Source organism: Aspergillus oryzae, chromosome 3, assembly GCF_000184455.2.
Source record: "Aspergillus oryzae RIB40 DNA, chromosome 3".
Classification (NCBI taxonomy): Eukaryota; Fungi; Ascomycota; class Eurotiomycetes; order Eurotiales; family Aspergillaceae; genus Aspergillus; species Aspergillus oryzae.
Window position 1 is genome coordinate 616,405 of NC_036437.1, and position 25,298 is coordinate 641,702.

General features: G+C 45.0%; 6 protein-coding genes across 6 annotated transcripts; 2 read left to right on the forward strand and 4 right to left on the reverse strand.

The window, feature by feature from the left end:
- Positions 1 to 1,763: 1,763 nt before the first annotated feature.
- On the forward strand, positions 1,764 to 3,646 carry AO090023000244 (cytochrome P450; the record flags this gene model as incomplete). Its single annotated transcript, XM_023235496.1, has 5 exons — positions 1,764 to 1,989; positions 2,079 to 2,237; positions 2,307 to 2,847; positions 2,914 to 3,317; positions 3,393 to 3,646. The coding sequence occupies 5 exons, from the start codon at positions 1,764 to 1,766 to the stop codon at positions 3,644 to 3,646; spliced, it is 1,584 nt and encodes a 527-aa protein (XP_023090512.1).
- A 777-nt stretch (positions 3,647 to 4,423) lies between these two features.
- Positions 4,424 to 6,197, reverse strand: AO090023000245 (sugar porter family MFS transporter; the record flags this gene model as incomplete). Its single annotated transcript, XM_001820766.1, has 4 exons — positions 4,424 to 5,519; positions 5,580 to 5,656; positions 5,717 to 5,840; positions 5,893 to 6,197. 4 exons carry the CDS (start codon positions 6,195 to 6,197, stop codon positions 4,424 to 4,426), a joined length of 1,602 nt encoding a protein of 533 aa, XP_001820818.1.
- Positions 6,198 to 11,668: 5,471 nt separating this feature from the next.
- On the reverse strand, positions 11,669 to 12,359 carry AO090023000246 (uncharacterized protein; the record flags this gene model as incomplete). Its single annotated transcript, XM_023235497.1, is given in 7 exon segments — positions 11,669 to 11,817; positions 11,867 to 11,874; positions 11,907 to 11,937; positions 11,968 to 12,014; positions 12,036 to 12,172; positions 12,215 to 12,333; positions 12,341 to 12,359. Coding segments are annotated over 7 exon segments (510 nt in total).
- A 1,367-nt stretch (positions 12,360 to 13,726) lies between these two features.
- On the reverse strand, positions 13,727 to 14,299 carry AO090023000247 (uncharacterized protein; the record flags this gene model as incomplete). Its single annotated transcript, XM_023235498.1, has 4 exons — positions 13,727 to 13,824; positions 13,870 to 13,924; positions 13,964 to 14,162; positions 14,241 to 14,299. The coding sequence occupies 4 exons, from the start codon at positions 14,297 to 14,299 to the stop codon at positions 13,727 to 13,729; spliced, it is 411 nt and encodes a 136-aa protein (XP_023090514.1).
- Positions 14,300 to 15,856: 1,557 nt separating this feature from the next.
- On the forward strand, positions 15,857 to 16,471 carry AO090023000248 (C2HC-type zinc finger protein; the record flags this gene model as incomplete). The annotated part of the gene is made up of 1 exon (XM_003189767.2): positions 15,857 to 16,471. The coding sequence occupies one exon, from the start codon at positions 15,857 to 15,859 to the stop codon at positions 16,469 to 16,471; it is 615 nt and encodes a 204-aa protein (XP_003189815.2).
- A 7,461-nt stretch (positions 16,472 to 23,932) lies between these two features.
- Positions 23,933 to 25,027, reverse strand: AO090023000249 (uncharacterized protein; the record flags this gene model as incomplete). The annotated part of the gene is made up of 5 exons (XM_023235499.1): positions 23,933 to 24,241; positions 24,347 to 24,430; positions 24,473 to 24,574; positions 24,758 to 24,802; positions 24,950 to 25,027. The coding sequence occupies 5 exons, from the start codon at positions 25,025 to 25,027 to the stop codon at positions 23,933 to 23,935; spliced, it is 618 nt and encodes a 205-aa protein (XP_023090515.1).
- Between the last annotated feature and the right edge of the window lie 271 nt (positions 25,028 to 25,298).

Here is a 25,298-nt window from a genome sequence, read left to right on the forward strand (position 1 = left end):
ACCACTATAGTGACTGAGAGTGTCGTTCGGAGGAGTTCAAAGCCGCTCCGTTTTCAACATGCGAATAAGTAAATCATCGCCGACCCTATCAGAGTAGACAACGCTGAGTGGGGCCATAGTATGCATCAATCTACCCGCAAATACAAGCCTCAGAGATCCTCGCATACGGATGATTGTGGTGAAGAGTGATCTCGGTCGTACGGCAGACACCACGTCCAGCATAAAAAGCGTTGCCAGAATGACTTTGGACTGGCAGCTCAAGTCTGTTGCACAGGCAAGCAGTCGCGATTTGCGCTATGGATCTTGCTATGATTCCGTACAAATACCACCTCGTAAATAAGGGTTAGAACATATAGCTGGAAGGGCCCTGGATTGTTCGTTCCAAGGGTGCGTATTAATTGCTCATTCACTGATCAGGAGCGATACAAGTTGTCATTAGGCAGTGAGTTGAACTTGAAGTTTTCTGCGCCTATACCCCGAAAGAGCCTATTCTCTGTCCCCTTTTGACCTGGATACAGACTAGGATGTCCCTGTCCCTCGTCATCATTCAGAACCTGCCTCAGTCCAAGTGACCTATACTGCCCTAAAGGTGCAGGAAATAGCGTGGTCCACTTAAGGGTCTAACACTCGGGGGACCAGCTATGGATATAGAAAAGTGAGCTCTTTAGGAAGGAGGCCACTTACCCTCGCCCCTAAACCGAGTTCTGGGATGCGAAGTGACGCCGAGTCAGTATGCCGCCGCTCTATCTGGCAGCGAATATATCACTATCTCTATACAGCAATCGTGCGACATGTTGTTTCTTGCTATCTCCACGTACGGCTGTGGCCACTGCCGTTCAGGTGGCTGTCATCGGGTTTCCGCTGTGGCAGTTAGACTTCGAAGTCATGCTTGCTGTCGGGGTACTTCATACCCCCAAGCTGCTGAGATTCTCTGGGGGGTGGAGACATACGACGACTCAGTGCCTTCAGGAACCCGACGATTGTGAAGAGCCCTAATGTTGAAGAACGTCTTCAGAATCGCCATTTGAGTGCTCTGGCCGTCAGGTTGAACACAGCAAAAGACGGGAAATGTGGCTTGTGGAATATCCAGACTCTCGTTTCCACGCGGGACAAGCCACATTCCCTCTGCGGACCCAGACGGCAAAGCCTACCATGGATCCCGAGTTCTGCATCCACGAATAAATTATCGAACTCATGGCACTAGGTTTATACCCTATATCCGCTGCCCTGATTTACAGGCGTGGCTTACATCACGAAGGAATCAAGCTGTGCTATTAGCCATGCAACTTGGTGGAAGCCTATGTAGAGGTCCTATTGAAGATAGGAATATGATTCGTAGTATTACCTGTGAACATTTGCGCCCCAAAAGCATAAAGCCGCATATTTCCCTATTCTGCGGAGGCGAAAATGACGATAACGACCAGACTGAGCAGTAAAGGCACATTAGCCTCTGCTCAAGAGAAAAGCATGATAAAGTGCTTGAAGGGCTCCAGAGAAAGTCCTTTCTTGTGGTTTCACATAATAGATGCCCATCTATAATGGATTTCATATCATTCTTGCACCAAGAAAACTTCAAAGAAGTGCTTGAGACGGACCTTCTCCAGCTAGGAGTGTCTGCAGCACTTCTAGGAGTTCTACTACACATAACCATCTTTCGTACGTCCTTTTGTGTGGAAAATCACATCTATAATCTATTGGGGCTCTACGCCACGGTCGTCCTATTTTTATTCTATGCATACTTCACAATCACAGTGCTCTCTCTAATGCAAGCTCTAGGCAGAGTTGCCTTACTCACCACTTTGTTCAACACCAGCCTCAATACTAGTATCAGTATATACCGATTATTCGTCCACCGACTTCATCCTTTCCCCGGGCCCTTCGCATGCAAGCTCACCCGGTTCTACAGCGCTTTCTTAGCAGCAAAGAATATCCAATACAATGTGGAACTAAAAAGGCTCCACAAGCAGTACGGCGACTTCGTCCGCACAGGTAAGCCATTCTAACTAAGGATCCACAAAGCTTACTCTAACCAGGACTCATGCCAGGACCCCGTTAAATCTCCATCCTCCGAAATACAGCACTGCCCCTGAGCTACGGCCCCCAGACTGGATGTCGCAGGTCAACGTGGTACGGACATGTGGATGTAGATGACACGAAAATATGCATGGCTCTAAGCCACGACTTCAACGATCACCGACGACGAAGAAGAGCGTGGGACCGAGCCTTCAGTATTATATGTTGGTCAACCCCGCATCCACAGACAGTAAATATGTTACCCAAGTTCTACACTAAATAGCAAGCAATAGCCCTCAGTGTCTACGAACCCCGTGTTATAGCGCAGGCGAAGAAGCTCATGGCCCAGGTCGAAGCCAACCAAGGAAAGCCGCTTGATGCAACCACCTGGTCTATGCTTTTCACCTTCGATATCATGGGAGACATCGGGTTCGGTAAGAACTTTGGCAATCTTACAACAGGGAAAGCGCACCCCGCTATTAGTGCTATTCGTGACAATATGCGCGTCATTGCTGTCGTGAGCCATCTTCCGTGGCTTTTGAATATGCTTGGTAAAATACCAGGCGCGGCGGCTGGGTATCAAGGTTTCTTTAAGTGGTGCACTGACCAGGTTGAGACCAAACGCAAGGTATTAAGTCCTCGTTACGCTTTTGGTTTGGCTGTAGATGAGACTAGCGTATACCCCGATGCAACGCAACAGAGCTGGGACCACGACGAATACCCCCAAGACATCATTTCCTGGATCTTGAAAGCTTTCATAGACAACGATGTCTCGGCCCCACCATCTGAACCGGCCCTTCATGATGACTCGCGTGTGGTGGTGATTGCGGGCAGGTACGTACATATGCCTTTTCTCTCTCTTGAAACCCCAACCTATAACGTCTAACTCGACAAAACCAGCGACACAACCGCCTTGGCCCTAGCAAGCATCATCTACTTCCTCGCCAAACATCCTCAAATCCTCCAAAAACTCCAAGCCGAACTCGACAATGCAATGCCTAACGGGCCCCGAAGTTGGACTTACGACAAAGCCAAAACCATATGCTACATCGACGATATAATCCACGAAAGCCTTCGTCTGCGACCCTCCGTCTCAGGTGGTGGATACCGCGTAACGCCTGCCGAGGGCCTCCAGATTGACGAAGTCTTCATCCCAGGAGATGTGAACGTGTTCGTTCCACAGCAGCTAATCCAAACAGACGAGCGATACTACAAATTCTCCAAGGAGTTTATTCCCGAGCGATGGGGCGAAAAGAAGGTCGAGTGGGGAACTGATAAGGCGCCTTATTTTCTGTTTTCTTTGGGTGAGTTCTCCGTTTCCCTTATACAATGTGGAGTATAGTATGTCTACGGATTAATTGACACCAGGGCTGACATAGGAATCTACGGCTGCGTAGGGAAGAATCTAGCTATGCTTAGTCTCCGCGTAGCCGTATCTACCCTAGCACAGCGGTACGACATCAGGTTTCGCACGGGAGACATTTTGGAACGATGCATTGGATACATTCACCACTTTTCTGCCGCCTTTGCAAGTTGTGTTTCACCCAAGGAAATCGTAAATACTACGCCATTCTTGAGACTCCTTCAAGTTTTCTTCATTCTTCATATTTCTGGTGTAAAAGTGCGCACTTAGTCATGAAGAATCAGGTTTCAAGCATATAGACCAAATCCCTAGGCCTCAAGTATCACGTTCTCTTACCTCCAAATACCTACTCGTATCTGTGACACCATCTCTTAAGCACAAAAGCTCTTCAGCACAGACCATCTTAGCCTACAGGCTTACAAACTCCGATACGTCGAAATGAAACTTCTTCGGTGCGCCAAGAACCCGACTTATTGGTGCCGATGGCATAGGTGAGGCGAGTCCCAAAGCGTTCAAGTCGGCTACCCGAGGCGTGACGCCAATGGTCTGTGTGTTTTGGAATGTGGCGGAGTTTAGTTGGGCTTGCTCTTGTTAATTGAGCTGATATGCATCATGGAGTGGCTTGTTGGGTTCTGTGTTATTGGTTTGGGTGATTGTTTATCTGGGTTTATCTGGGAAGGTTTGTATGTTTGTAAGATGTAGTGAGCTTAATGGATAATGGTTCTTTGTGGAGGAAAGAGTTATTTCCTAGGTTTGATGTTGTGGTTTGTTGGATGGATTCCGTTATTCTTTACCCAACAGACGGTTCTAGATGATTGAGAATACTATAGAAGCACGAGTGAATTAGAAGCTATCCATCCCACAGAAACACTAGGTATCAAGACATCATCGTTCTCTCGTAAACATGAACTAATTAAGTCACACATGTTCATAACAAACCCACATAAAAGGGGAGATTTGTTAGGGTGGTATATAGGCAGATAATTAAATATTTTCTTTTAGAATTCAACCCCCAAACGACCACTACTTCTCACCTCCATCACCCAATTATGCGGTCTCGGAATGCTGGACAGTACCGCCAATCTTCTTCTCCTCGTCGAAGCCAACCTGCTCCAGGGTGGCGCCGCGCGAGAATTCGTTTCTGGTCTTCCAGGCGGGAATACCGATGTACGGAATACCAGTTGGGTCGGTGAAGATGGCCTCGACGTCCTCGAGGGTCTTACCGGCGGTCTCGGGGAACATGAAAAATACATGAATGAACATGGCAGTACAGAAGACACCGAAGACGATGTAGACCTGCCACTTGATGTTCTCGAAGGCAGGGGGGACGAACCAACCCAGAGCGAAGTTGAAGGCCCAGTTGAAGGAGGTGCACAGAGCGTTGGCCTTGCCACGGACACGCAGGGGGAAGAGCTCGGGAGGGTACACCCACGAGGCAGGACCCCAGGTGATGGCGTAGGAGGCGACGAACAGGTAGGTACACGCAATGACAGCCTTGGAAGGAGGGCCGGTGATTTCCCAGGACTCTGCGGGTGTTCCATTGAGACCGCCTGGGGGAGCGGCATGACCGTGTGCGGCCATCAGACCAGCATTGGCGTACAGCCAGGCCGCCATGAGGGCGGCACCAATAAGGAGAGTGGGACGGCGACCCCAGCGATCCAGCCACAAGATAGCAGGGATGGTCATGAACACATTGATCACATATTGGATACTGGACGACACCAGAAGGTTGTTACCATTCAAACCGGCCATCGCAAACACATACGTAATGTAGTACATCATCACGTTCATGCCCGTAAGCTGGGACCAGATTTGCGTGAAGACACCGACGTGAGTGCGGTTGATCATGTTCGGCTTGAGGAGTTCCATGAAGCTCACGTCGGCATTCTGACGTTCAAATTCGCACATGCCCTTGATCTCCTCGAATTCGCTCTGGACAAAAGGAGAGTCCGGGTCACCGTGACCATGAACCAAGGTAAGGACAGCATGGCACTCCTCCCAACGGTCCTTGCGGGCGAGCCAACGGGGAGACTCAGGAAGCAACATCATTCCAAGGAAAAGAAGGATAGCAGGAATCATCTGCAGACCCCAGGGAATCCGGAACGCGGCGGTGCCCTTGATAAAGCTGCATCCATAGGAAATGCTACAGAGGTTTAATTGTTAGTCTGGACACAATAGTGGGAAGCTCTGAGAGTAGACTTACTAGAACATGATCAGGATACCCCACGTGATGGCCCATTGCTGAAGACCAACAAGGCGACCACGCTTAGTAGGAGGGGCCTGGATGAGGGATCAGTAAGTTGCCAGGAGTCAAAGGTTCAGGTCATAGTAGGTACTTACGATCTCAGAGATGTAGACCGGGACCTGAGCGGAGCAGATACCGACACTGAAACCGTTGATGATACGACCAACAATCAACATGGGAATGTTCTGGGCGGCGCAGACAAGAATACATCCAATGCACCTGGTCAACGGTTAGGGAAGTCCTAAACGGGCGGAAATATTCGTCGGCCTACCAAATCACGGAACCAACCATGATCGACTGCTTACGACCGAGCATATCAGACAGGTATCCAGAGACCAGAGCACCTAACCAGGAGCCACCAGCCATGGCTGCAGTGATACCACCCTGAGTCATTGTATCGGGACCTCCACATTCCTTTTCACCATTCTCATTGATCGTCACACTTCCTCCGTTGTTGAAATAACACTTATAGGTGTTTGTACCGATAATCGCAGACATGGACGAGATATCGAAACCGAAAAGACCACCGCCGATGACGGCGATGGCCGCAATGACATAAATGTTGCCAATGGCCATCTTGAAGGCAAGATGTACCTCACCACTCCACTCTAAGCAAGATGGGGTAGACGGCTACCTGACGAAGACAGAAGCCACAGAAGAGGGAGGTACGAAAACTGTGTAATAAAAAAGTTTTAAACCACCGTAGGGGACGGGCCGGTCTTAATATACCCGAGGACAGGGGACGGAAATTTTGCCTTTCCATGTCGCATCGAATGACGGCCAATTCCGTCTAAATTCCTGATGACGCTTGAGCCTGTACCGACCCGAAGTGCCATAATAGGGAAAGGGCCATACGCTATGCGACTGGCGAGATTAGTCTAAGCTAGCGAGATTCACTGGATTCCAACCGGTGAGACAACCAGGAGACCATATCCAATCATGGATCAGACACATCATATAGACGGCCCACCGGAGCAGCTCTTCTGTGAATGATGACACAAGGTAGCAGCCTTTCGGCTGTCCGAGTCCAAAACGGACGGGTTCCTCGTTCAGTAAGAATGGGGAAACCCGCGGGGAGGCAACACATGGTCTGGAGATTTAGGGTCAGTGAGGGGATCAGGCCAGAGTAACCAATCCCATGATCAAGCACCCATGCAATCATTTCGCCGGGCAGATTCATTGGGAGACAGGGAAATGGAGGACCACATCTCGGTTCCACCGGCTGCGACCTTAGACCAAGGGTAGCCGTTTGAGAAGTAATCAAGGACGGAAGGGCCGTGGTCAGCACAATGCATAACTCCGGTCTTTAGTGTGAAGCCGAGTTGTTCGACGAACCAGAGTCGCGACGTGGAGGGATCCGGGGAAGCCTGACCACGCGGGTTCTGACTAGTGTTCCTAAGCCGATGGGGCCGCGAAAGGAAAAGAAACCGAAAGTGACCTATTGCGCCGGAGGGCAAGCACGGCGAGTCGTATCCTTGAGTTAATTGCCTTTGAGCAGAGCCGATTGCAGACGGATCGGCACCCATCAATTCCTTTCCCGGCCGGGGAGTGTAAATTGATTCCCAGCGACAGACTTCCCGTCACGGCGCTTGTCAAGTGAGGAGTGAAAAAGCAAAAGAAAAAGGTCCGAGTGGTTAGAAAATAGGAGAGGAAAAAAAATAATAAACAAAAGAAGGAAAAAGAAATATACTGTGTCGAGCAGACTCAATCCATCGAAGACAGTGCCGATCGCTGACATCCATCATTTTACAGGAAGACCCTAAACAGACACGGGAACTACTCCTCAACCGTCTCGGAACATGCCATTCAGAAGCGAAATGAAAAAATTGGAATCGCGTAGTGGGTTCCATGGACCCGAATGGATTCTGGTGGTGGTAGTAGTGAGCGTTGAGGTTCGATGTTGAATGTGGAGGAATAGGAGGGGCCCCAAACCCCCGACCAATTCCCCAGAACAAACAAAACATTTCCAGCCTAGAATCTTAGGCCCCATTCTCACAGACGGTTTAACCCGAGAGAGTAAGTGAGAAAGTGGAGTCAACAAGCTGAAAGGGGGCGAAATTAAGGTGAACAAATGAAAGGACCCCATTTCTCTTTTCCCCAGTCCCGAAGGAACCTTCCTGATTGGAGGAACTGCCAGCATGTGCCTCGGCCAACGTGCCATTTCCAGAATCGGAAATTCCACCAATTAGGGCAGCGGCACATCACGAGTCATGCTTCCGGTATCATGAAAAATTGTAAACAAAGAAAACCGAAAGAAAACCCAGAAAAATATGATTCATACATGTGGTGAAAAAGATCCATACTTTCCAAGGTGTCACCATAAAGAATGCTCAACAATGATTACCGCTACCAACTGATGTCCCGTGCCATGCGAGGCAGCCGTATGGCCGGTGGGGCCCTCGCAGCGCTCAGATACATCGATGGTACAGAGTATTCGATCACAGTTTGCATATCCCTGGCAAGGTTTACAGCCATAATTCCCTCATATTATTTGGTGTCATGCTATATTGCTTCTAATATAGGATACCTGCGTCGCAGCAACGGGAGGATTGCCACGTACGTATGTAGTATGTCTGTACCCAAGGTAATGTTGGACTGTACCATGTGAGGGGGGCTCGTATCCACGATACTAATTTAGCAGCATCATCATATTAACCGAACAACCTTTACCTCCCATCCGTAGCGTTGTCTTGTATCAAGCCACAAAGGCTTATGACCGAGAAAATTTTTTCCTTGGGTCTTTTTCTTCTAGTCGCTTTAAACTTTTCCGATTCTTTTACGTTTCAATAATTTCCCCCTCGTTAGGGGGAAGAAGGATTGAGACCATAAACTTAACATAATTGAATTTGATTCAAGAAAGAGTGATCTTGCGGGTATACCCTGATACCTTCCCCTCTGAATGGTCAAGGCATGTTCCTGTAGTGCCTGATTCAGCTTTGACTAATAACTGGGGTCCTTGGTCACCGTAAAGAAAGAACACATGGCTATTTAGCCAATCTACTGCCGTCCGTAGGGTTAGTGTGGTTTTCATGCCTTCTCGGTCATCGCCCGAATTCGGCTCGTTCCACGAGGAGGCTCTGAGGGTGTTCTCGATCTCTGATGGCACGGGGTGAATACAATTGAGATATTCCGTTCACTTTGGTGCATCTTGTTATGGGGTGATAGTCAGCTCTTGGCCCGGGCTCATGATCATTCGGGATTACAAAAGAGGCGTCATTCATTAACGTAGCCGGTAAGCGGTCCGGTCATGTAAGCACTCCGGTCACCCCACGCGTTTTTCCGCGCCTTCTAGAATTGAAGCTATTCAAAACACCAAAAAATCTGTATTTCTATAGAAAATTTAAATAGTCTGACGATTAGGACAATAAGTAATTTTATGACCTAGAATACCGCAATTAGAATACTTTGGTGGGGCGCGTACGCGCTGGTTTTTTACTATAGGGTCTATATCTACTATTTTAGTAGATATAGCTGTATTAGTAGAATTCCTGTTTTGTATAAGCTTCTGAGCTTTTTGAACTAAAGTATCTGATTTTATAGAAAGCTGTCTAGTAGAGCGCTTTTTTTTTTTAAATATTCTTTTATATGCGGCGCGTAGTTTTTTAGCTTTTTACTTTATAATAGTAGCTTTATTTAAAGCTTATTTATAGTCTTTGAAAAGCTGCTTTATTACTATTTTAATAGGCGAGTTAGGGCTCTTTGTACGAGCTCTAAGTAGCTTTTTAAATATAGTTTCCTGCTTTTATAGCTGCTTTAGATTATAAGGTATTTTAGGCACTGAATTAGTAGATCTACTACTAGGTCTACTACCTAGAGGTGTTGCTTCTAGCTAAATATTCAGCTGAGATAGTACGCGCTTAGAATTAAAAGGAATAAGGCTAGTAGCTGAGAAACCGCTGTAGATATTACTAGTAGTATATATCTGAGCTCTCGCCTAAGAAAAGGTGTCAGAGGAATATCTACTAGTCAGGGTAGAGGACCTGTCAACTAGGTAAGGATACGTGGGCAAAGCACTAGGCAGTAGATACTAGAGACAGAAGACTGATTCTTGATTTCCTACTAATAACTACAGTACTAATTTATAGCCGAGGACCCCTAAGATTCTCTGTATACAATGATCAATCCTCCTAACGGGGCCACTGTATGTCATTAGAAAGGTGACGAATATAGACACCGAAGACGCCGTTCGGCCACCAGGATGTCCATGCACCTGGGACAGGGTATACTATACAGTCACCTTGCATAATCATTATTATTTCTATAACAATTACGCTCCCTTTTCCTAGGCTGACTATCCCCAGACAGCGATCGACGCGTTGTTCGCGTTAAGTGGTCGACGCCTTAGGAGCGCGTTGGGTGTTCTGTATAGGAACATCGACCCCACGTGAATCGTTGTTGAGTAAATAATAGTTGTCTACGACAACGATGTTAATATTGACGAGATATTAGATGAGCTTCTCTCCACTATTTCTGCATCTTATCTTTTTTTATTCTACAACATCTCTTCTGCGTGTCGTAAGTCTTTTCTTTTCCTGTATTTCGAACCCAGTTACTTCTTTACGTTTTTTTATTGATATCATTATACCTCGCCGTGAGAGGGTCGTCGGTGCCCCAGTCGTTCCCTCTATTTTGTAGTGCCTACATTGTTTAAGAACTGCTGTCAAGGACAGGGAGCGCGGAGAAGACGAATTGTTTACAATTAGTTGTAAATTCAATAGTGCAGCGTCAGTATTGTGCAGACAATACAGTGGCCGAAATACTAATTGTAACTAGATATACTTCTTTGCCTGGCGTACTACTCGTTACTAACTCGTGAAGACTTCTTAAGATATACTAGGCGATGCACATGACTTGCATCGTATACTGAAATGGGCGGAGACCATTTTCTGGAATAAGAATAAAGAACAAGTTATGTTTGGCTTAGAGATACGGGAATTGGTCGCTCAAGCTTGTATCGCGTTATACCACGCTTTCGATGGGGTGGAGTTGGCTCATTAAAAGGAATTTCGTTTAACTACTAAAAAGGCTGAAAAGCTTGGGGTGTGTATTAACGAGCCAATTCAGGACTTCTTCTTTAACAATTCTATAGCGAATTATTGCCAACTATCGTGAGAGTATAAGCCGTCGTACCGATGCCCTCAAACGACAGTTGGGTCCACTGCCTCCTCGAGATGATGTGAGGGCTCGTAGACAGTACATGGAAGATTGTCAACTCCGGCTCAAAGAATTCGACGCTGGTTATATATCTTGGTAGATAGCTATTTAGAACTTTACCCGTCATGTAAAGCGAGTAGTTCGTGAATATTTTAATTAGAAGGATGTAGAGGGGGATTAGCGGGAATATTAGGACGCTATATTCAATATTTTCCCTATTATTTTTACAGCGATTTAATATAATAATTAATTAATATTTCGGCGCCCTTATCTTTCTACTTCGATAGTAATTCTAGAATAGATCGGTGGACTTTTTATATTTTAATTAATAATAAAGTTTTCTAGCGCGTGTAGAATCGACGCGTCTTTCTATAATTATTATTTACTTATTAAGTATTTACTATAGCCACGTCAACGTCGCGTTAACCTTTAAGTATATTATTAACTTTTTTATTTAAAATTATAGATTTTTTTTTTACGTTCGCTATATCTTCTTTAGAAATCTATTAATTATATTCTAACGGCTATCCTATCCATTTTACTAAATATTGGGTTTCTTCCTTGAAGATTTACTTTTCTTTAACTTCTTCTATCTTCTATTTATTATCATTATCAAGGTTAGGTATTGGCAATGGATCGGCATTGTTTTGATAACGTAGCGTCCATAGTTCCAGTAACGAGATATAGAATACATTATAAATTTAATTATATTTTTTAAATAAGCTAAGCCGATATGCTTGCTTTCCTATAGCGTCTAGTACCTAAAATAGTCTAATATATTTCGGTGCTAGTTTCCGAGCCGGGACTTTTAATTTAATATTCCGGATTAATAACCGTACAAGATCACCTCGCTTGAATAATTTTGCTTGATAATGTTTATCAAAATGTTTCTTCTAAGATTCTATCGCGTTTTGCCAGTGTTCCGCTAAATTTTCACGAATTTTCGTTAATTTTTCAATGCGGTGTTGTACTGCCGGGATCTCCTCCGAAAAAGTACCGTCCTCGGTACGTAATTGGAAATTTGGCGAATAGCCGAGTAGGACTTGAAATAGCGATAGCCCAGTAGTTATATTTTAAGTATTATTGCATACGAATTCCGCTGTTAAGAGTAGATTTAGCCAATTTATTTACTCTTTATTGGTAAAATATTTAAAATAATATTCTAATATTTAGTTTATATATTCTGTTTAACTATCAATTTGTAGATAGAACGCTGTTGATAACCTAAGTTTTATATAGCTAAAATAGTAAAGATTTAACTAGAATTTACTAGTAAAGATTAGTTCTCTATTAGATACAATACTATTTGATAGTCTAAATTGTAATTCTATATAATTATAAAATAATTTAACAAGTTTTACCGCATTGATTGTTATTAAAACAGGGAAGAATAGTGACTATTTAGAAAATTAATTAACTACTATTTATATTAAATTAACGATTTTATTTTTAAATATCGTTTCTAGTAACTCTATTATAAAGTCTATTGATAGTTCTACAAAAGATCTAGATAGAATTGATAGCAATTCTAAAATTCTATAGAAGCGATGCTTTAGAGCTACTACTTCTTAATATACTGGGCATCCCGCCACGTAGTCTGCAATATCTCGTTGAAGATTTGTCCAATAAAACTTGCGTTTAAGCAGAATTTCTGTATAATTTTTCTTAAAATAGCCTGCAAGAGGATTATTATGATATAGGTTAATTAAAATCTACCATAAATTCTCCCTCAAAAAGATATATAGTCAATCCTTAAATCTAACTAGTCTATCAAAGACAACGCTCCAACCCTTATTTTTTATAAGCCTTTACTCTACAGCGGCCTTTTACTATTGGATCTCTAGGTTTTTAGACTGTATCCGCTTTATAAGATCTCTTAGATCTTCTTAGACCTCAGCGGTATACACTTTCTTAGAGATATAAGTACATTGTACTTAAGACCTAGAAACGAATCGATCCTAATTTAACTCTTTCTAGATAGCCCAGTCAGCTATTTCTATATTAATCTTATAATTCTTAAAGCTTATTGCTATGCGGGTATTAAACTTAGAACTCTTCTATAAAAACGTCTCGCCAGGCTTAAACTAGGTTTTCTTTTACAACAAATCCTTAACTTATAAGAATTCTACACTAGCAAATCGCTATATAAACGGTAACATTAACTCTATATCTAGAGTACGTTTTAAGATTTTCTCTAATTTCCAAGAGAGCCCATCAGCCGGGTTTGATTTCCCAGTCCAATGTTTGATTATAAAATTAAAAAGAATTAGAAATATAAGTCATCGCGCTTAACGCCCGTTTAGTTTAGTTTACTTTATAAAGATCTATAAATTTAAATAGTTAGTGAGAACTTTAATAGTATATACCAAACCTTTAAGATATTATCGCCAATACTTAAACAAATAGACGATAGCGTATAATTCTTGATCGGGGGTGCTATAATTTAATTCTACTCCACTAAATTTTTATAACTAGATCGCTATAAGATAATAGACTCTATTTTTATCTAGCTGGGACATAATTCCTATTATCCCTTTATTTAAAGTATCGATTTCGATTTAGATAGATTATTAAGGGTTGAAATAGTATAAAAGAGACGCTGACTAAAAGGCAGTAATAAAATATTAGAATACTAATTTTTCCGTAAGAGTAAATTTAACTAGTCCAGATTTTTATCCGTTTTTCGATCCTTTTATTAAGAAAATAAGGGGCAAGGTAATTCGAGAGTAATTTTAGATAAATCGTCGATAAAAGTTATAAAATCCCAGAAAACTTTATACGTTGTAGTAGCTTTTAGATTCTTCCCACAACATAATGTCATTCACCTGTTAAGAATCCATAGAGATACCATCTTGCGATATAATATATCCTAGAAATTCAACCTATTTTTGGTAGAAAGTACATTTCGACAATTTCCTATATAAATCAGCTTTTTACAGTCGATCTAATATCTACTTAATATACCTTATATAGCTCTCTCGATCTAGTAAAAAGATTAAGATATTATCTAGATATACTATATAACAGATATTTAGAATATTGTATAATACTATATATAGATAGCTTTAAAAAGTAGCTAGTATATTCGTGAGACCAAAAAATACTATTAAATACTTAAAGTGGTTATATCTTGTATAAAACGCTATCTTCTATTCATCTTCTTCTTGTAGATGGATTCGATAATATACGTCTTGAATATTAATTTTAATAAAGAATTTTACGCCTGCCAGACGATCTAAAATTTCTAATATTAAAAATAATAAATAGCGATTCTTTATCGTTATTTTATTAAGACCCCGATAATTGATATATAGTTTTAGACCACTATTCTTTTTAAAGATAAATAAAATAGGGGCTTCTACAGAACTCTTTAAGAGTCTAATCCAACTATACTCTAGATTTTCGTTAATATATTATCTTAATACTTAAAGCTCTCGCTAGAAAAGAGAATAAATAGAATTATACAGCGATATTTTATCATTAATAAATTTAATTATATAATCTATTATTTTCCGGAACAACATAATTTTAGATTTTTACTTTAAGAAAATATTTTTATATTCTTTTAATTCTAGTAGGATTTTACTAATATATTATAAAACAGAACTTCTTAAGTTATCTAGTAACCAAACTTCTTTAAATAGTTTTACCACGGCAAAGATATAGACAAGATTTCAACATAATTTCGCAAATTTATAAACTAATATTAATTTAATTAATAAAAATTTAAATCACTATTTATAATTCTATAGTAATAAGTAGATTCTTAAATTACTTATAGTTATTATTAATAAAAAGATTAGACTTTTCTTAAGGCGAGAGTCTCTATCAATTACTATATATAGTCTAGTAAAGCTCTAGATAGTCTTTTAAAAATTAATAATAATAAGAGATATCTTCTATATACCATAAGTCGAGATAGTAATATAGTTAACTATTTTAATTATTAGAACTATAAATTAAATCTTTTTAAAATAAAAATTTTTAATAAATTAATAGCTAATAATATTAATTTTAATATAGCTATCTAGATTAGCGAACATTTTAATATTATTTTTATATTAAATAGAAATATAGAAACGTGTAACAGTTTCTATATAGAGATTAGAAACTAGTTTAGTAGAGACTATTCCGACTCTAAATTATTTTTCAACTCTAAATCCATTTCTTCTACTTTAGCCGATTAGACTATAGCTTTTTTCTTTTTTAGACAATAATTAGTAAAATAAGAATCACTATTATATATATAATATTATTGTAACGGCGGGTTGCCTCAGGCAACTAGATCCCCCGCAGGCGAGCCGCCAGCGGGCCGTTGGCTTACGTAACGCACAAATATATTTATGTTAGAATCGCGCAGAGGATTCCGATCCTCAAGCGATTCGTTCTGTTATACTAGATAGGGGAACTGCCATACAATCCTAAACAACCTTGAGCTTCCTAGTACTGCCTTCCTGAAGCCCGTTGGCCGACCGCGCTCCGCAGGCCTACCGCCTATAGATAGTAGTACGCCGGCAGAGCGCTTACAGTTCGAATCGCTTCAACCCAACGACTTCAAGATGGTCAGTACACGAAGTTCGAGCGCCTTACCGCCGGTGGACCCCCAGGGGGCCGACGGCACGGCCACTCAGTCATCCGCAACCCAAGGAGTCTCCCAGAGGGAGTTCCCGGCAGCCCAAAATGCTCGAACCTCCGACGTCCCAATGGAACCGATCGTCGAAGAGGACGAAAGCGAAACTCCCGAAAGGGGACCGACGTCGGAGCGCCAGAGCGAAGAACCAATGTTGTCGCTCAGCGCGATTGCACGGGTGGCTGAGGTGTTGAAAACAATCATGCAGACCAGCTCCGCGGACAACGGGTTCGGCGGTCTCAAGCTGGCTGCACCTACCCCTTTCGAAGGCAAAACTATACGTGAAGTACAGAATTACATCGCGGATATGGAAGACCACTTCGCCGCGAGTGCGTCAGCCCAGCGGAACGATAAGGACAAAGTCCTGTACGCTACCAGCTACCTCGGCGAAAAGGCCAAACAGGCGTGGCGCCTGAAAAGAGAAAGCCTCGGGGAACCAAGCTGGGAAGAGATGAAAGACTTCCTTTATACGTTCGTCGACCCGGAGGCGGACCGACATCGGAACGTCGCGTATCGCCTCATAAATGAGAAACAGAACGGAAGAAACATGCGCGAATGGTGTGCCCGAAGCTTAGAAGTATGGCAAGCCTTCCCAAATAACTCTCTCACGGCTCAAACGTGGATCCAAACGCTCGATCAGGAGGTCCAGAGGGAGATCACTCGCGCGGCTCGCCAGCCACAAACCCTGGGAGAAGCACACGATATGGCAATCCAATATTGGTCAATGCTTCATCGTGAACGCAGTCTACGCGACAGTGAAGGAAGCGGCCGAAAGCGCGCCGACGGGGGAAACCAGGGTCCGGCTGGATTTAACAGAGGCAGGAAACGCCCTCGTGAAAACGAAACCCCTGCTACGCGTCCCCGCGGCAGCCGCTCTTCGCCCGGGCAACCGCCTTTCAAAGCCCGTCGATGGAATGACGGCACGCAGGCGGCCCATGAGCGCAAAAGGGACTGGCAGAAGAAAGAGGGACGCTGTTTCCGATGCAACGAGATGGGCCACAGAATCTGGGAGTGCCCCAAGGCCGCCGACGGCGCGCCGGGGAAAGATGCCTCCCGCGAACAATAGGAACTGCGGCCTCTGGAGCTCTTAGTCCTGCGTCACCCGAAAGAACCTACGGCGTTCCCTATCCTCGGCACGGTGGAGCTACAACTGCAAGAATCACCCAGTATCAGCGCCGATATTAAGCCGATAGGGGGATGGGATCACACTGTACAAACGGTGAAGGCACTACTAGACTCCGGGGCCGATGACAACTTCATCTCCTATCGATACTTACTCCAACACGGGATCACCGTGTCGAAAGATCATCTCCAACCACCGGTGCGCGTGCGGTACGCGGACGGTACCCCGGCGCCGTGCTACGGCAAGCTGATCGTAAAATCCCAAGTAACCGATTGGGAGAACCAGACAAGGGGGTACGAGATGGAGTACTACATTACCGACCTCCAAGACCCGGACTATCAGATTGTTTTAGGACGCAAGTGGATGCGCCACGCTGATCCCGACGTCGTTTTCTCGGCGGGAACATGGCGCTACCGAAAAGAAGCTCCAAAGATCTCTATCGAGATTCCCAAACGGTTTGCAAAGACGATGCGTCACACCCTTACCATGATGGTTATGTACCGGCCGGATACCGACGACGGGCCGCCGGAGCTGCCACCTCGGTATAGAAAGTGGGCCCACGTCTTTTCCGAAAAAGAAGCAGCTGAGCTTCCGGATGAGAAGGCCGCACATCCGATACCATTGGTAGAAGGGGGAGTTCCGCCATACGGACCCCTATACAACCTCTCGCAGCATGAATTACAGGTGTTGCGGGAATATCTCGACAAGATGCTCGAACGAGGATGGATCAGGCATTCCACCAGCGCAGCCGGAGCGCCGGTGCTCTTCGTTCGGAAGCCCGATGGCTCGCTAAGGCTGTGTGTTGACTATCGGGGACTGAATGCCGTGACCGTGAAGAATAGATACCCATTGCCTCGTATCGACGAGCTGATGGATCGGCTCGTGGGAGCAAAGTATTTCACTAAGCTTGATTTAAGAGACGCATATCATCGAATTCGCATCCAGAAAGGCGACGAGTGGAAGACGGCGTTCCGAACGCGTTACGGGCATTTTGAATACACGATGATGCCGTTTGGCCTATGTAACGCGCCAGCAACCTTCCAGGCGTACATCAACGAAGCCATGAAAGGAATCCTGGATGACTACTGCGTCGTGTACTTGGACGACATCCTCATCTACTCGCAGACCGAGGAGGAACACGTGCGGCACGTCGGCGAGGTGCTGTCGCGCCTAGAGCGGGCAAATCTATACGCCAAGCTGTCCAAGTGCAACTTCCACCAAGAAGAAGTAACGTTCTTAGGATTCATCGTGGGACGCGATGGTATACGCGTCGATCCGGAACGCGTGCGTACCGTCGGCGAATGGCCGGCGTTAGAATCCTTTCACGATATTCAGGTGTTCTTAGGATTCACGGGGTACTTTAGGCGCTTCGTGCACCAGTACGCCCGGATCACTAAGCCCCTGTCTGATATGTTGAAAGGAATGCAGAAGGGAAGGAAGACAGGGCCGTTTATCCTTACCACGGAGGCGCGAGAAGCTTTTGATGAACTGAAAGCGGCGTTCAGCGGCCCTCCGATCCTGCGACACTTTGACCCTGCATTACGAATCAAATTGATCACAGACGCCTCAGGATTCGCTATCGCGGGCATCCTCCTACAACCTGTTGACGGGGTTGAGGAGCCCCGCCGGCGTTCCGACTGGCAACCAGTTGCTTTCTACTCAAGGAAGCTGACGGAGATAGAAGGTCGTTATCCTGTTCACGATCAGGAGTTGCTTGCCATCGTGGAATGTTTCAAAGTGTGGAGACACTACCTCGAAGGCGCACCGCATGCGATCCGCGTGCAGAGCGACCATGAAAGCTTGCAATACTTCTATTCGAAGAAGACAGTGAAACTGGATAAGCGTCAGGCCCGATGGGCAGAGCTCCTGGCGGCTTACGATTTCCAGATAGAATACCGGCCTGGGCACCTGAACCCGGCCGACGCGCCTTCGCGGCGGAAAGACTATGAAGATGTCCACGTACAGAGAAACGTTGGACTGTTACCCACGCTTCAGAGGAAGTTACGGGCGGTACCGGATGATCGGAACGACGTCGGAGCGCCTTCGGTGGCCGAGTCGGAGATTTCGATCGTGAGCTCAAGAGGTCCGGAACTCTTGGCTCTCAGAACGATGGCACGAGAAGTTGCCAGAGAGGAAGTCGTTTGCGAAGCAACGTCGCACCCTCTTCGAGATGCGATCCTGCAGGCCCAACAGGGGGACGCCTTTGTTGGCCAAATCCGCGGCAAACTGCTGCCCGGTGAAGGAAAGAAGGAGAGCGGGCACAAAAGCGACGTTGCTGAAACAAGCGGCGACCTGACGGGGCGATGGCGCGTTGACGGCGGATTGCTGTACCGCGGAGAAACCATCTATGTGCCTCCGTGCTCTGCACTCAGGCAAGAGATCCTGAGAGTGCATCACGATGATCCATTTGCGGGCCACTTTGGCCGAGAGAAGACTCTTGAATTGATCAGAAGGAAGTTCTATTGGGACGGTCTGCGTACAGACATTGAGAACTACGTCCGGGACTGTCCTGTCTGCCAGAAGATGAAGGTCCCTAGAAAGCTGCCGCAGGGCGAGCTGGCCTCCCTTCCTGTTCCAGAAGGGCCATGGCAAGACCTGACGATGGACTTCGTGGTCGGCCTGCCGCCATCGGGCCGAAAGGGCCGCGTATATGACGCAATTCTTGTGGTGGTAGACCGATACACGAAGGCCGCGAGATACCTACCCACAACCGGAACCGTGACTGCAGAAGAACTGGCTAACATGTTCCTAGATGAAATCGTCTGCAAGACCGGATCCCCGAGAAGTCTGGTCACTGACAGAGGTTCGCTCTTTACCAGCGCGTACTGGATGCAATTCTGTCAAGGTCTCCGTATAAAAGGCCGCCTGAGTACCGCTTTCCACCCGCAGACGGACGGACAGACTGAACGTCAGAATCAAACGCTCGAAGCATACTTGCGGATGTATACAAACTACCAACAGAGCGACTGGGCAGATTGGTTGCCTACCGCGGAGTTCGCTTACAACAATGCCAAGAACGCGTCCACGGGATATTCGCCCTTCATGGCTTGGCAAGGCATGGAACCGGCGGTCCCCGGGCTCGAAGCCATCGGACCGACGACATCAAACGCATCAGTAGAACTGCGGTTGAAAGGCCTGGCCGACATCCGGACCAAACTGGAAGAAAATCTGAAGAAGGCAACGGAGCGGCAGGCAGAAGGATATAATAAGCGCCACAAGGCCACGCAGCTGCGCGTAGGACAAGAAGTCCTGCTATCAACAAAGAATATCAAGTCATGGCGGCCAAACAAGAAACTGGACTTGAAGTACGACGGCCCATTTATGATTACGGAGGCCGTCGGGAAACAAGCGTACCGCTTGCGGCTGCCAAAGGCGTACGGTCATATCCACCCCGTCTTTCATGTATCACTGTTGAAGCCATACCACCGGCGCGCAGGAGTAGAGGCTGGAGAAGCTCAACCGATCGTCATCGACGATCAGGAGGAATGGGAAGTGGAAGAAGTGCTTGCTCATCGAGTATACTATCGAAAGCTGCAGTATCTTGTCAAATGGAAAGGGTGGCCGAGTTACGAGAACTCGTGGGAACCAGAGGAAAACCTTAAGAACGCTGCTGAAACTGTTGCGGCTTACCGGAAAGCCAGCGAGGTGCCGGAGGCACCCCGTCGGTCACGGAGGAGAGCATGATCTTTTTCCCACAGGGTTTTGATATGCCTCCGAAAGACGCGGCGGCATTACTCTTCCTCTTTCACCCACAGGGTTTTGAGGTTTAATGAGGATGTCCTGAGCTACTACACCCATATCGTCAACAAGAATACTCATGCAGGAAGAGCAAAACAACTTCATTAAGTTAAGAAAAGAAAAACAGAAAAACGGCCCGAAGGCACAACGCAGGTTGCCCGCCAGCGGGCCCCAAACAAACAAACAGAAAACCAAACAAACGAACTACCACAAACTCTCCCAGTCCACCAGGTCGCCCTCAGGAAGAGGCTCCATACCGCCGAGCTCCCGCTGGACGTTTACCAGACGGAATAGGTTGCGGTTTATATCCCGCAACGCCGCTAGACACGGATGGACCTTGTTCAGCTTACCGAGGCGGTTGGTAGCCTCCTCGATATGCTTGGTCAGGTCATCCGTGGCCTTCACGGCCTCTTGACTCGGCGGCAGGGCCTGCAGACGAGCGACCTCGGCCCGCGCGGGTCCCGGCAGCGCAAGACACGGCTTCTTCAGGCGCGCACACCGCACGCAGGGCCGCCCGGCACCCCGAGACACGCAAACCAAGGGTCCCTCGACACCAGAAGAAGTGCCAACGAACAACGACTTGGCGCAGCGCCTACAGGGCACCTATAAACCGTCAGCGTCACCCCGTCGCGCCGCACTCGGATTCAGACTGCCTACTTACCGGGGGGGAACTGGGAGGCGCCGGGGGAGGCGACGGAGACCGCGGCGGCGGCGAAGGCGACCCCCAGGGGGGCAAAGGAGAGTCCCCCCCAGGGGCCGGAGGCAGGAGATCATCAAGATCCCCGTAAGGGGGCCGGGGCAACGTATCCTAAACCACCTGAATCAGCCAGAACGCACCCCTGCCAGACTGAGGAACACTTACCTCCGAAAGAGGAGGGCCCAACGGGGCAGGAGGCGGGGGAGGGGGCGCGAGCGGGGGCACGGGGGGCTAATAAGCATATTAGCTCTGTTTCCCTGCGAAGGCGCACCGACGGCTCCCCGAAAGATGAGGATATTTAGAAAGGAGTACTCACAGGGTTCTGCAGGGCCAACCGGGCCCGCTTTGCCTCCTGAGAGGCTTTCGCAACTCCACGAACGGCGTTCTTACGTTTACCCATCTTCAAAACAACAGAGACGCCGTCAATTCGCAACCCTAGCGGCGCCCCTACGGGAAAGGAAGCCAAAACTTACCGCGCTGTCTGCACTTTCAAAGTGATCTGAAGAGGTGAACATGGCTACGAGAAATGTTACAATTTATAGGAATAAAGGACCCTACGACGCTATCCCGAAAGCGTTCCGTCAGTGTTCCGACTATTCAGGACTATTGTGAAGCAATGTGTTGGACCCCTACAATCCTATTGTTGAGCGTTTGAATAAGGCGCGTTTTTGTGTTGCGCGGCCTATCGAAGCGAGGTGTTGAGCGCCTCAGAACTCAGGCACGAACCGGGACGGTTCGTTTTTCCGAAGGGGGGATAGTTGTAACGGCGGGTTGCCTCAGGCAACTAGATCCCCCGCAGGCGAGCCGCCAGCGGGCCGTTGGCTTACGTAACGCACAAATATATTTATGTTAGAATCGCGCAGAGGATTCCGATCCTCAAGCGATTCGTTCTGTTATACTAGATAGGGGAACTGCCATACAATCCTAAACAACCTTGAGCTTCCTAGTACTGCCTTCCTGAAGCCCGTTGGCCGACCGCGCTCCGCAGGCCTACCGCCTATAGATAGTAGTACGCCGGCAGAGCGCTTACAATTATAAAAAATTCCCTTTATTATTGATAGAGTTTTTATTAAGTTTTTTAGAGTTTTTTTTTAAATTTTTCTTTATATTTTATAGTTTCTTATCTTTGTTTAATTTATCGTCTTTATTTTTACTTTCCTTTAAAAAAGTGTCATGTTTCTGTTTTTATTCTCTATATAGAAGATTTTAATAATGTATAACAAGGATTACCATTTTATCTCGTTAATCTAGAAGCTTTATATAGTATTTTTATATATATTTTAATAATTCTAGAAAAAGTTTTATAAAAAAAATAAGCGCTCTTTCTCTTTCTAATTACTTTAAGAAATATTACTCTAAGAAGTCGAGGTAGATATAAAACTCTCTCGAATCTTAGTCTTTTTACTAATAAGCTCTTTAAAGCTGGCTTATAATATTAGACTATAAAATAGCTAAATTCCTAATTAATAAGAGGGTCTATTTTATAAAGTATTGCTACGATTCCTCGGCATTTCTTTGTTAATCTCTTTTTTTTTTTATAAGGTGTCGGTACCATCGCTGTCGGTAAATTAGAGATATATAAAAAAGTGCTGTAATAATTTTCTAATTATCTCTTCTTAGACGTCTTTTTACTCTCTTAAAAGAGTATTCTAGGTTAAGGATCCATTCCTACCTTTATTATAGTCTAAAGTCGAGGATAAACTCAAGAATATTCTTGAAAAGTTTGGCAGTACAGCCATCTATTAATAAAGTGGAACTGGATCGTCGGCAATTTTATAAAGATTCTTTACTTTATAGTCAATTCTCCAGTCGTTAAATAGTATCTTTTAGACTTTGGTGTTACGCCCGGGGCTTCGTCGTCAAGTCTGAGACCAGTTAGCGGACCACGTTTCGAGGGTTACTAACCTGAAGTCGTTCTTTGACCTCCGTCGCTGTTGGGTTGCGGTCTGGGGAAGACGGGAGTCGTTATGAGGCTTCCGTCGACACTAGACTGCCGTCGATACTAGACTGCCGTCGTCACAGGGATGCAGTCGACACAAGACTGCCGTCGATACTAGACTCGAGTCCAAAGGGCCAGGCCTATTAAGTACGTATACTTAATAGTTAGAAGAGTGCGAACGAGTTGAGACTGGTCTTGCTACTAAAGGTAACTCTGTAGTAACCATGTGTATTGATCACGAAGAACTAAACTTAAGTACATAAATGAGTGTCCTTATATATCCTTGCCCGTCGTGTCACTGCTACGACTCTTCGTGTCAGTGATACGATGTATCTTGTCAGTGCTACGAGCTTGTCGTGTCGCTGATACGTTTGGTCGTGTCACTGCTACGATGCACGTGACTTTGTTGTGGTAGCTGGTATCGGCGTCCGTAGCCCTTTCCGAATAACTACTAGATAAACGATTCGTCGGGTGCCTTCCACTCAGGAATCGGCCATCGTCATCCTATCGTTATTCTGCCTTGTGTGTCCGCCTTCGATAAGGTGCGCTAGACAAGGGTCTGTAACATTTGGAGAGTTTCGCTTTTTTAAATATTTAATTCAGGAATAGTTTCTAGAATTATTTCTATAAGAAGAGGCATGTTTTCGTTAGGAGTTCTTGAAGATAAAGAAATATCTCTATTAGATAATCGGGATAATAATGCCAACGACATCCTTAAGTAGTTGAAAAGAAGAATCAGAATTGTTAGAGAAATATCTACTAGTCAGGGTAGAGGACCTGTCAACTAGGTAAGGATACGTGGGCAAAGCACTAGGCAGTAGATACTAGAGACAGAAGACTGATTCTTGATTTCCTACTAATGACTACAGTACTAATTTATAGCCGAGGACCCCTAAGATTCTCTGTATACAATGATCAATCCTCCTAACGGGGCCACTGTACGTCATTAGAAAGGTGACGGATATAGATACCGAAGACGCCGTTCGGCCACCGGGATGTCCATATACCTGGGACAGGGTATACTATACAGTCACCTTGCATGATCGTTATCATTTCTGTGACAAAAGGCTTTAAAAAAGTTAAGTTTATTGATATGGTTAAAGCCTAATCTTATCTTATTTTTAATTAGTTGTCCGTACGCGCGTTTTAAAGGGCTAAAGTAGTCTATATTAAGCGGCTGAAGTAGATAAGACGAGTGTATAGATATATAGAGAGGTATAATATTGTTTTGACTATATATATCGTTGAACTGAGGTGTTAAATAACTATTGTGGCTATCGAGTATTAAAAGACGATATTGACTAACTATATGGCTAATAGTAAAAGGTATAAATAGCCGCTGCAGCTAACGAAGGCCTATTTTATTGGTAGTCCAGCTATTTGTACTTATTTCTATATGCTAGTCTGGTAGTAGATCCATCTCGTACTAGCCCTTAATATAGACTTTGCCTTTAAAAATAAGATAAGGTGGAAGAGATTTTCTAGAGCCGATATACTTAATAGAAGTAATCCATTTCTGATTTCTTGGCTATAGAAGAAAAGGTCTACCAGCTAATTTAGCTTAAATAACTATTTTAGTAGTAGATATCAAGCCTATTGTAAAGCTAATTTTATTAAAGTTATAAATATCGTTTGGTTGAATCCTATACTGTATTATAGTGATCTGTACACGCTTAAATTATTTATGTAGAAGCTTAGGATTCTTGTATTTAGCGCGCTGATAGTTATAGCGATAAAAGAAGCGAGATTTTAGCTTATCTCTGCGCTGAACTAGATTATATATCTATTTTTAATCTATAGTAGTAGGGATAGGATTACCACGCTTAGCAAGTAGAATATTGGCTATTTCTCATACGTGTGTATACCGAGGAGCTGCTCTATATTGATCTAGCAATAGAATCTATCGTACTAAGGAATCCTCCTTATTTTAAGTTAATTTATGGCTTTTGACGCGTAGTTTAGCTTGAAAAGTATGACCATTTAATTATTCTTGAAGAGTAGAATAAGGTATATTAAAAATAGATGCAGCTTTTCGAATACTAGCTACTTTTTGCTTATTTAAAGCTGAAATAGCTAATAGGATTCTGCCTTCCTGCTCCACTCGATCTTTAGAGCTTTTAGGCATTTTTGGTTGAATAGCTGGTAGTTGAATAGCTTCAATTCTAGAAGGCGCGGAAAAACGCGTGGGGTGACCGGAGTGCTTACATGACCGGACCGCTTACCGGCTACGTTATCATTAGTGTATTATATGCTAAGCAACATCATGATCCCCCTGGTCGCGGAAGAAACTTCGAGTACGAGGATTCGGGTATTAGGGAAATTCAGAACCAATAGGGACGTCGCCATGAGAGAAGCCAAGCGGCGCCTTATTCCAAGCCCGCAAGACCGTTAGGGCT